Raw genomic sequence first — 10,963 nt, 5'->3', positions numbered from 1 at the left:
CCAAAGGTGCAGCCAGGCCCAGGGTGGGTTGCGGCTGGGAGTGTGAGCAGAGTGCGGGGTAGGTTTGGAGACGGCACTGCTGTGGGGCCCAGGTCGGGGGTCTGGGTAGAACATGTGCAGGAGGAGGAGCTCCTTCTTCTCAAGGAACGATTAACCTCTGGGCCAGACACTCCAGGGTTCTGGGCTCTTCCTTTGGGGTCCCTGCTGTCCTCACGCCACTCCCCGTCCAACACTGAAGACAGTCTGTTCCTGGGCATTCCCCCAGCACGGGTGCTCTGTGACCAGGTGGCAGCTTTGGGGTGAGGACAGCATTCAGCCCAGCTGGCTCAGAACATGACTTTCTTCCTCGCTGTCTACACTGCAGACAGTGGCCCATAGCCACCGGGGCGGGGTGGGGGAGGACACAGGAGTTCTGTCCACAGAGGACAGAGAAGAGGAAGCTCCCAGTCCTAACACCCCAAACCTCATCCTAAACCCCACCTTCATCACCATCCCCACCCCAATCCTAATGCAAATCCAACCCACCTTCCCTGCTGCACCTGCCTGGACCTCTCCGCCTTCCCACCTGCCTGGACCCCGAGGGGTAGAGGACACACAAAGGGGTTGGGCTTGTCCTTACATGCAAGCCTGGACCTGCAGGCAGGCAGGCCCCTGGACCCAGGCAAGTGCCTGGGTGCTGTGGTGTCCACCCAACGGGGATGTCCTGGCAAGGTTTCAGGGTGGAGCCCGCCTAGACCCGCATGGGCAGGGAAAAACTGAGCTCAGGGCACCTCTCGAGTAGGAAAAAAACCCAGGTCTTCCCTCCCACATGTTTCTTCCCCATGAGTCTCCTTTATGACTCACAGGAACACCTCACTTCTGACACGCTGGCCCCCAAATGCCTGTGGGGGGTTCCTCACAACAACAAGCAAGTCTCCGATACCAGCCAGATGTCCTACAATTGAACTCAGTTGTGACACTCTGTACCTGGAAATGGCGCCAGGTCCCGCAGGTTCAGGGCTCAGGTCCACAGGATTGCTTTCTCCATCCCCACTTCAGGTGCCAGTCTCAAACCCACGTTGTCACCTTTGCTTCTGGTTGACTGGCTATCGATCAGAGGCCCCCATGACCCCTCCTTGGGTTCAGTTAGTTTGCTGGAACGGCTCAGAGATCAGGCGGATAGCTGTATTTCCCAGCTTATTCAAGGACATGGTCAAGCACAGGTGAACAGCCAGATGAAGAGATGCAGGGGGCAAGGTCTGGAGGGTCCTGAGCTCAGGAGCATCTGTCCCCGTGGAGTTGAGGTGCATCACTCTTCCCACTGTGAAACATACACTAGCCTGGAAGCTCCCCAGATGCTGTGCTACTGGCTTTTATGGAGGCTTCCGCACAAAAGCATGACCAATCACTAACTCCATCTCCTGCCTATCTCTCCTTCTTGGAGGATGAGGGATTAAGGGCTGAAAGTTCCAAGCTTCTAACCATGACTTGGCCTTTCTAGTGACCAGCTCCCATCCAGGAGCCCATGCAGAGTTACCTTATTAGAATAAAAGGTGCTCCATGCCCGGTTGGTGTGGCTCAGAGTGTTGAGCACTGGCCTGAGAACCGAAAGGTTACTGGTTCGATTCCCAGTCAGGGCACATGCGGGCCAGGTCCCTGGTTGGGGGTGTGCGAGAGTCAACTGATCAATGTTTCTCTCCCTCTTCCCCCCTCCCTTCTCTCTCTAAAGAAATAAATGAAATCTTAAAAAATAAATAAAAGATGCTCCAGGCACTCAGGAAATTACAAGGGATTAAGGAGCTCAGCGTCAGGAACTGGAGGCAAACACTAACACACATATTTTCTATGTCCCACGCATGGCCTTGCTGGGTCAAGGACACACGTACCTGTACGCAGGAGTGTCAGGTGCTGCAGAATCCAGGGCAAGGCACCCCTGGGCCGGCCTGTGGCAGGGGTAGGGCCACACCAGAGGTGGGGCAGGGGTGAAGGGGCCCTTGGGTGATATCCCCCTTGGTCCCTCTTGGGCCAGCTGGGGAAGCTGAAGAGGTCTGAGCAGGCCCTGGCCATGGGTCAGACTGCCTGCGAGCCAAGTCCCGGGTCCAGGGACCTGCAGTGGGGTGGCTGGGGCTTTGCATGGCATGATATTGGGAGATACTAAATAGACTCTTCGTCCTGGTTCCTGGCACAGACAGCTTCCATTGTAAAACCCTGAACTTCCCTGGGCGATGGGTGAGAGAAGTATCTTCTGTTCTTCTCAATGAGTCCCTTGCAACTACACCTGAGATTATACTAATGAGGTGACTTGTTGGCCCCAACAAAGCTTCCCAATGGGGGCTGGTCACCAGGGAAACCAGCCAGGTGATTAGAGGGTTGGACCTTTCAGTCTCACCCCCAACTTTGGGGGTGAGTTAATGACCATTGGCAGTGATTTAATCAGTCAGGCTCGTGGAAATTTGTCCCTTTTTTCCCTTCCCCTCACGAGCCCCGTTGGGGGTTGGGGGCCCGAGTGTCCCCAGGCCTGCCGGCCCTGGAGACTGTGCAGTCTGGCAGTGCTCCTGTGCCCTTCCCCACGTGAGAAGCGGCGGTGACAGTGCTGTGACTGGTGCCGTGCTGCGTGGTCCTAATCGGCCAGGTGCATGACGCACTGCCAGGCTGATGGCCTGAGGGATGGGCATGGGCGCTGGACTGGCGGGCAGCAGCTGGCAGCAAGGGCAGCGGGAAGTGAATAGGACGCCGGTGTGCACAGGCTCCAAAAAACGCCTGCAGCCAGACTGTGACCAGGAGCCGGCTAAGCCACCCGGATGACCATGCTACGGCCATTTGTGTGTCCCAAAGGACGTTACTTTTAAATGGGAGAAGGAATTCCAGGCGCAGCCTTGACCTGATCTGGCAAAGGGTGGAGGGACGAATGGGTTTTGAGGCAGAAGCTCACTCTTCTCCCAACATTGTATAGCCTTTATATCAAAGACTCCTTTCCTTTTTCACCAAAATGTTGCCTCTGGGATTTATAGGTGGCTGGCAGCAGAATCCCACGTGGCTGTTTGGTACAGGCTGCTCAGAAGTATTGGGCATCGCCTGGCAAAGCTGGACCTCCCCTCCCCTGCCCCAGCACCCTACCCGTGCCCTGGACGGGACAGGGCCAGAATGTCTCCCTTCAGTCTCTTAACGAGGACTCTGGAGCCAAGGGCTTTGCGGGTCTCTGCATTTACTTTAAACTGAGAACAAGCTGAACCGACGAGGAGCAGGCGATGTGCAGCCAGCTGTGACTCAGGAACAGCACAGGCTCGAGTCCCTGTCTGTCCCTGGGAGCAGCGGGGGAAGGGCAGGCTGAGCCAGGACACGAATCCAGTGGGAAACGTGTTCCTCATGTTCTCATGTTCCTAAAGCTGACTCACAGGGGAAACCAAATTCTCAGAGCCACAGTTTCCCGGTTTTAGGGCCAAACAGAATCTCCGAGAGGCTGTGTCAGGGCCGTGGCCTCTGCAGCTCCAGGTGCTGCAGCAGCACGCCCACACCTGAGCGGTTCAGGTGACGGAGGACCCCCGGGCTCAGTGCCTGGCCCCTCCACCAGCTGCTCCCACCCACATGCCCCCGGGCTGCTTGTTTCGTCCTCCTGAGGGGCTGCAGAGGTGGGAGAGAGACAGGCCTCATCACCACAGGCAGGATCCCAGGGAGGAAGGGGTCATATGATCTGCGGGTTTAGAACTGTTTTATTTACAATACTGAAGATAACATGTCTGCTGTGTTCTCAGTAAAGGCATGAGTGGAAATTTCTCTCATGCTTTAAGAAATAGTTCCACGTATGGAATTTAGCTCCAGCTTGGGCGCTGCCCAGCAGGACCCTCAGGGCGGTGGAGTCTCTGATCCTCGGGGCCTGAAGGGAGGGGGCGGCTCCCATCCACACGCTGTCCCTGTGTCCTGGAGGCTCTCTCAGGTAAACCTGCATCTTCGGCTGTGATCATCAAAAGAGGTCCCTGCTCAGGGGCTGGAGCCTGAGTCCAGTGCGCCGGCCCAGCTCCTCGAGAACCTGCTTCTCCTTCTGGAACATCTGAAAGAAAGGAATGGAAACTGACTGTGGACTCGTCCAGCTGGCGTGGCCTCCCTGGGCGCTGGGGTGTCCCTGGCTCCGCCCAGGGGTCTGCTCCTCAGGAGATTCCTCCCCCAGGCCCATGTCCCTGGCTGCGGCATGGGGAGCCTTGGCCATGGGGCCTTCCACACAGGTCGAAGGGCAGGTCCCAGTTCTGCTCACGGGCGCCCGGCACCGGGGCACAGGGAGTGCCCGCATGCTGCAGCAGAGGCTATGGGCAGGGCTGAGGCGGTGACCCTGGGTGGAAAAGAGGAGAGCCTATCTGGGGTCACAGAACAACAGGCGTGGGGCGCATAGGAGGGAGGGGTGCGGATGGCTTCTTCCTGGGGAACGGTGGCCGGGGCTTGGAGGGCTGGGGTCCCTGGCGGACTGCACACTGGAGGTGACATCTCCGGCTTTCCCCAAGATGCTGAGACTTTGGTCTGTGGGTTATAGAGGCGGGGGTGCTTAGGGGAAAGGGGCAAAGGGGCCACAGGAGGGTCAGCATCTGGCCCGGAGCGGAGGTGGAGCCAGGGGGTGGCCAGTGGAGACCCAGCCTAGGACGGGGTGCGGGGTGGAGGGGTGGGCAGAGCACAAGTACACCGAGCACTTCTTTTATTAACGAAAAGTGTAATAAGCCTTTCAGACAACCTGACTGTTCGATTACAAATATAGTTTGAAGCCCTGGCTGGCGTAGCTCAGTGGATTGAGCACGGGCTGTGAACCAAAGTGTCACAGGTTCGATTCCTAGCCAGGGCACATGCCTGGGTTGCAGGCCATAACCCCCAGCAACCGCACATTGATGTTTCTCTCTCTCTCGCTCTATCTCCCTCCCTTCCCTCTCTAAAAATAAATAAATAAAATCTTTAAAAAAGAAAAGAAAACAAAACAAAAAACAAATATAGTTTGAGTACACGGAACATAGTATGGCATATGTATCAACGCAGACCTGTACGTGTGGGTAACCAGTGGCACCCCTCCAGGAGACCAGCTGCTCCGTGACTTTACACAGTAGGTGCCTTTCAGACACCTGCACATTTTAAATCCCGTTCCCAACTGATAAATATTCCTGCAATTTCTCTTGTAAAGACTTTTGAACTATAAGCCATTAGAATTTCATAGAATTCTTAGAATTCAGTCTCTCTGTTCAGACTTTCCTTTCCACAGTGACTTAATAATACAGTTAACAGCATTTGGGGAGCCCAGCATTTAAAACAAGTGTAAGTCTTTTTTAATGAAGTAAGCATAGATAAAATTCCTTATTTTACTGTTTTTCCCCCTCCATTTTGGTTTTCATCAACTGCAAGGGCAGGGCGGGCAGCCTTGGCTGGTGGGGGACAGCACCTACCTCCTGCCAAGTGGCCTCCGTGCTGTGGGTGAAGCCCAGTAGATGACAGAGCCCATGGGTGGCAGTCACCTGTTAGAACCATCAAAAAGCCATCTCAGGGCTGGTCGTGACCAAGCCATGAGCCAGGGGAGGAGGAAGGCAGGGAGAGCTCAGCCCACACCTGGTGGGAGGTTAGGAGCCCTCCCCTGGGCCCAGACAAGGCTTTGGGAGTCGGTGGCAGCAGCACACAGAGGGTGTGGGTGGGCAGGAGGACATGGGTGGGGCCTGGGGAACTGCAGGTGGGCCAGGACCCTGTCAGGGATGTGAAGACCAGGGTCTGCAGGGTGGGGTGAGGAGGGGGTTATTTCCTGAGGAGGTGCCTGCTTTTGGGGGCAGGGGAAAGGGTCAGAAGAGCGGCGAGATGTGAAAGACAAGGTGGGTGGTTGGAGGTACCCGGGGGTACCTGTTAGAAGGTGCCTGTGTGCAGCTGGGGGCCTATAGGACAGACAGTGGCCTGGCCTGGCCCTGTGCCAGGGGAAGAGGGTCCTGGGAGTGGTGGGCTGGCCCTCTACTTCCATGCAGAACCCTCAGGATCAGATGTCCACAAATACCCTCTGAACCTCCCACAGCAGGGCTGCAGTGCTGCCTGCCACAGAGATCCCAGGGCTGGGCCAGTCCTGACTACGATGGGTTTCCTGTCGCTCAGGAAGAAAGGAAAACCTCCTCCTCTCCCCACACCTCTCACTCTGGGTCTCACATGGAAGGGCTAGGACACCCACCCTCCGACATAATTCAGGGCGTGGCTATTTGGCTAAAGGAAGGACCCCCCGCACTGAACCCTTGGGGAAGTTAAAATAGGACTCGCTCTCACTCGGTGCTTTCAGAACAGTGCCCCTGTCCCTTTTTTACCTTAAGCTGAGGACAGATCTGGAAGGTCCCGGATGCTAAATGTTGTCCACTTCAGGAAGTTTCCTAAGAAGCTTATTTAGCCTGCTTATGTTAGCTACACAGCTCGGTGAGCTCGAGGCAAAAGCTAAAACAAGGCCACTGAGGGGAGCTTCCCGGATCTCGTATTTCAGTTACGCAGAAGCTTCCTGCCCTCTCCGGGCCCCGGCCCTGCCCCAGGGTGTGCAGGCCCCACCAGGGCGCCTCTCTCCCTGTGGGTCTCCCTCAATGACACTTGCTCTCCCCGTAGGCGACAGTGTGGGCAATAGTGTGGACACCGGTAGTGCATTGCCAGCCTCTCGTGGCCTGGATAAGGGACACGGTATTCATGGCACCCGACAGAACCCGTCATTTCAGCATTCCCACTTACGGTCAGGGTGTCGTAGTAATCTTCATTTTCTTTGCACTGCTGGAAGATATACTCCACTCCTAGGAAAATGTCCCCCAGATTATAGTCATCTGGAAAATCGGGTTGGGGAATTTCACCCGCTTTCAGATTCTGCCAATGAGGAAACACAGTGTGAGAACAGGACGTCAGCAACACGAACGCAACCACAGGCCTACACAGTTCATTCTGGAAGCCACTGTCCTCTCACTAGTCCTACGGCGGGGTGGGGGACTGCAAAGGCACTACACGCAGGTGACAAGATGTTTGCACCTTGTCAAATGAGTTCCTTTCCATTTCTTTCATCCTTCCCAATGCACAATCACACAGATTGCAACTTGTAGGAGTTAAATCACCACATTGATACAATTTTATTTTCCTGTTCTTTCCTCTTGGTATTTTGTCCTAAACAAACAGCCTTTCCCATTTCCCTATTTTAAAATCCATAAAGGCCCTGGCTGGTGTGGCTCAGTGGTTGAGTGCAGGTCTGTGAATCAAGGGGCTCTGGTTCCAATCCGTCTAGGGCACATGCCTGAGTTGCGCGTCAGGTCCCCAGCAGGGGGCGCGCGGGAGACAGCTACACACTGATGTTTCACCCTCTTTCTCTCTCCCTTCCTTCCCCTCTAAAAAATAAAAAAATATAATAGAAAAAAAGTCTATAAAGGCCAGTCCATTCAGTTCAGCCAGTCACCTATGGCTGCATATTTATTTAGTATTGTTCGTGTTATTTTTCTTCCTATTAGTGAAAATAAGTGAACATTTCAATGCATTTTTATATAATACACATTTAACATTTTATTGTCTTCCTTCATTTATCCCCATGGGTGTGATACTAGTGGATTGAAATATGTTGCCACGGTCCTTTCCAAAAGGGTTGCTCTGATTTATGCAACTTCTAACAATGTGTGAAGCTGTGAATGAGTCATTTACATCAGTGAGAGTAATCTGATAGCTATCACAAGTTTGTAGAGAATATTTACACAAGTTTCTTCTTTTATTCAGTGTTATTTAAAACTTTCATTATTTAAAATATTCATTATTGATTCACATTTCAAAGTGCAGAAGCATCTATGACTACATTAGGAGGGGCGTGGGGAGCTCAACCCCCTTTTCTCCTCCAGTTAACGGGCAATGGTCAATAGGGTAGCTTTTGCATATATTCAAAATTCACAAAATAAAACTTAAAAAATCGTGTCTGTAGTATAATTAACACAGAAAATTTACAGTGGATGGGAGGCTAGACAAGGGAAGGAGGAAAATACGTTTTACCTCATGAAATGGAAAAGAAAGCACATCGGTTGGGAAATTTTTCTCTCTGTAGATCCTGTTGATGTGCTGAATACTCTTGTTGTCAACACAGATGATCCCCAGGTCGAATTTCTGGACCCCTAAAATACTCCTGACTATCTCCATCCTCTGGCGGAGCGGCACTCTTCGGAGGGGGATAGCTCGCTGCACGTTTCTGAGCACCAGACTCATTTCAGGAAGACAACCGGGGCCCTTCAAAAACGTTTGTAAAGCAACCTGTGCTTGAAGTTCAAAAGAAGACAAATCAGTCCTAGAAAGTGATAATAAATTCTGTAAAAACACACGCAAACACAATCAAATCACTTTATTTGGTGCAACTCATTGAAAAAAATCTACAGGAATTTACATTTTAGCCTAAGTCAGATATAAAAATGAAGGTATATAAAACGAAGCCATAGAGCCAGGCAAGCCAGAATGTAGCCACAGGAAATTAAGGCTGGTGGGGAAAAAGGGCCTTTAATAGCGAAAGCGGGTCAGCGGGGTAGGAAACAAGTAATGGTAGTGGAGGGGCACCCGGACGGGATGCGTATGATCGGGTCCGAGGCTTCCCCAGGGACCGCTCAACGCTGCCCGCGGCCCCGGAAGGCAAGTCTCAGCTATCGCGCGCCGGTGGGTACGACGTCCCCCCCAGTTCGGAGACAGGAAGCTGCCCGTGTACGTACAACGGCCAAAGCCAGAAGACCCCAGCCTGGATCCTGCGCATTGGGAGTCCCTCCGCCGCCGCTCGGCGGGAGAGCGGAACCCCAGCGCCGAGGGCCGTGGGCGGGGCCGAGCCGCGCGGGTAGGACCGGAAGTCGGTCCATCACTATTTTTGCCCGCGGGTTTAGGGAAGTGCTGGCTCCTCCGGCTCTGGTTGGCGTCTGTACTTCCAGCTTAGCGCCGAGATACCGTGAAGCGGAGGCATCGCTGGGCGGGACGGTGATCGCGGCGCGGGGTCCGGGCCGAGCGGAGTCTGCCCCTTTCCCGCGCCACTCTTTGATCCCGCCGTCCGCGCGTCGCTAACGGAGTAGGACGGCGGACCGCCGGGCCCTGGGCGCGGCCTGTGCGGGGACCCACCGCACAGCCTGCGAGTTGGCGTCCTGCTACCAACGCTCCACCCATTTCCCGGTCTTGGGAGGCCCCTGCGCGTGAGTATTCACGATCTCAGCTAGTTTGTTCGGCCAGTCGCCTCGGTATAAAAGCACATTTTTTCTTCTGTGTCTGAAAAGAGTGTTTAGTGCTATGGTTACTCGGAGAAAAATTAGGTGGGAGGAAACACCAAAACACTGATGTTTTAGCTGTGTTACGGTGAAATCATCTGGATATGGAGATTGGAAGAAGTTAGGAAAAACTTTTTTATTTACAAAGTATAATGACATTTTAAAAAAATTAACGTTTGAGGTTTTTAGTGAATTTGTCAATTTAGTCAAAGGGTTTGATTTTTAGTTACGCTTTAAAGCCGTTACAAAGCTGTTTATTTGAACCATTCTCCACCCGATACGCCAAAAAAAGAACCCACTGACTCTCAGAAAATAAGAATACCTGGCCCTTTACTGTGACCCTCTTTTAGATAGTTTAAGTGTGACATGTGATTAAAAATTCCTTTATTAGTCTTTCAGCGGCACATAATTCTGACCTGAACTTTTGTCTTTCAGCTTACATGAAGATGAAGGGGAGCTCCTTAGTTCAACAGACTATTTAAGGAACAGGACTGATTTGTACACTGATTGTTTATTACCATCCAATTACTGGGTCAGAAGATGAACCCAACTAACCCTTTCAGTGGGCAGCAGCCTAGTGCTTTTTCAACATCTTCCAGCAGTTCTATAGGAGCATTTCAGGCTAAGCAACCATTTCGATTTGGTCAGCCTTCTCTTTTTGGACAAAACAGTACATTATCTGGGAAAAGCTCAGGATTTTCACAGGTATCTAGCTTTCCAGCGTCTTCTGGAGTAGGTAGTTCTTCAGTGCCAACATTAGGATTCTCTCAAACCTCAAATGTTGGACTCTTCTCTGGACTTGAACACACTCCAGCCTTTGTAGCTACCTCTGGGCCTTCAAGTTCATGTGCTCCTGGAAACTCAGGATTTACTTTTAAATCACCCAGCCTTGGGACTTTCCCAAGTACTTCTACTTTTGGACCGGAAACTGGGGAAGTAGCAAGCTCTGGTTTTGGGAAAACAGAATTTATCTTTAAACCTCTGGAAAGTTCAGTGTTCAGGCCAATACTGGGAGCTGAATCTGAGCCAGAGAAAACTCAAAGCCAGATTACTTCTGGGTTTTTCACATTTGCCCAACCAATTAGTAGTGGATCTGGGGGACTGGCCCCATTTCCTTTTAATCAGGTGACAAGCTCAGCTACTAAATCAAATTTTACCTTTTCGAAACCAGTTGAAAGTAGTAATTCAGCATCACCCTTTATGCCTGCTTTGTCAACCCAAAATGTGGAGGAAGAGAGCAGAGGCACTAAATCTCTATTTGGAAGTCTTAATAGTAGCTTCACTAGCTTCCCCACTTCTTCAGGATCTTTGGGGGAATCTTTCCCAGTTAGCAAAACATGTGTCAGACAAGGATGTGAAGAAGCTGTTTCCCAGGTGGAACCTCTGCCCAGCCTCGTGAAAGGACTGAAACGGAAGGAGGATCAGGACCGCTCCCCGAGGAGACATGGCCACGACGCAGTGGAAGACTTGGACCCCCTGTCTAGGGGTGATCACCCTCCGGATAAACGGCCTGTCCGCCTGAATCGGCCTCGGGCAGGCAACCTGTTTGGTCGGACAATACAGGATGTCTTCAAAAGCAATAAAGAAGTCGGTCGTCTGGGCAACAAGGAATCTAGAAAGGAAATTGGTTGTGCTGAGTCTGGGGAAAGTGACCACATGGCCATCCTAGGAGGGAGTCAGTCTGTTCTGGCACCTTCCCGGCTTACAGGTGTGAGTAAAGAGGAAGAAACTGAAAATAGAGATAAAAAGGAAGG

General features: G+C 52.5%; 2 protein-coding genes across 5 annotated transcripts in view; one reads left to right on the top strand and one right to left on the bottom strand.

Moving 5' to 3' along the window:
• Positions 1-3,676: 3,676 nt before the first annotated feature.
• YBEY (ybeY metalloendoribonuclease) lies at positions 3,677-8,772 on the bottom strand. Of its 3 annotated transcripts, none has more exons than XM_028504735.2 (5): positions 8,673-8,772; positions 7,972-8,226; positions 6,688-6,816; positions 5,394-5,462; positions 3,677-4,027 (listed from the first exon to the last, which is right to left on the bottom strand). In XM_028504735.2, exons 2-5 carry the CDS (start codon positions 8,179-8,181, stop codon positions 3,941-3,943), a joined length of 495 nt encoding a protein of 164 aa, XP_028360536.1. In that variant the 5' UTR covers positions 8,182-8,226; positions 8,673-8,772; the 3' UTR covers positions 3,677-3,940. The 3 variants fall into 3 exon arrangements, with proteins under 3 accessions (XP_028360536.1, XP_035873416.1, XP_035873417.1); XM_036017523.1 differs by having other exon boundaries at positions 7,972-8,260; positions 8,673-8,750; XM_036017524.1 differs by having other exon boundaries at positions 7,972-8,231; positions 8,673-8,749.
• Positions 8,773-8,800: 28 nt separating this feature from the next.
• The window catches only part of LOC114490280 (minichromosome maintenance complex component 3 associated protein), a 46,403-nt gene continuing 44,240 nt past the window's right edge, over positions 8,801-10,963 (top strand). The window contains exons 1-2 of one of the 2 annotated variants that reach the window (XM_028504251.2): positions 8,801-9,137; positions 9,645-10,962. In XM_028504251.2, the coding sequence (XP_028360052.1) occupies positions 9,750-10,962 (1,213 nt within the window). In that variant the 5' untranslated portion in view covers positions 8,801-9,137; positions 9,645-9,749. The remainder of the gene's footprint in view (positions 9,138-9,644; position 10,963) is intronic. The other variant, XM_028504243.2, reaches the window with a different exon arrangement.

The sequence above is a fragment of the Phyllostomus discolor genome, chromosome 2 (genome assembly GCF_004126475.2).
Source record: "Phyllostomus discolor isolate MPI-MPIP mPhyDis1 chromosome 2, mPhyDis1.pri.v3, whole genome shotgun sequence".
In the NCBI taxonomy this organism is placed as follows: domain Eukaryota; kingdom Metazoa; phylum Chordata; class Mammalia; order Chiroptera; family Phyllostomidae; genus Phyllostomus; species Phyllostomus discolor.
The sequence above is the reverse complement of the archived record's forward strand: the minus strand, read 5'-3'. Positions and strand labels throughout refer to the sequence as shown.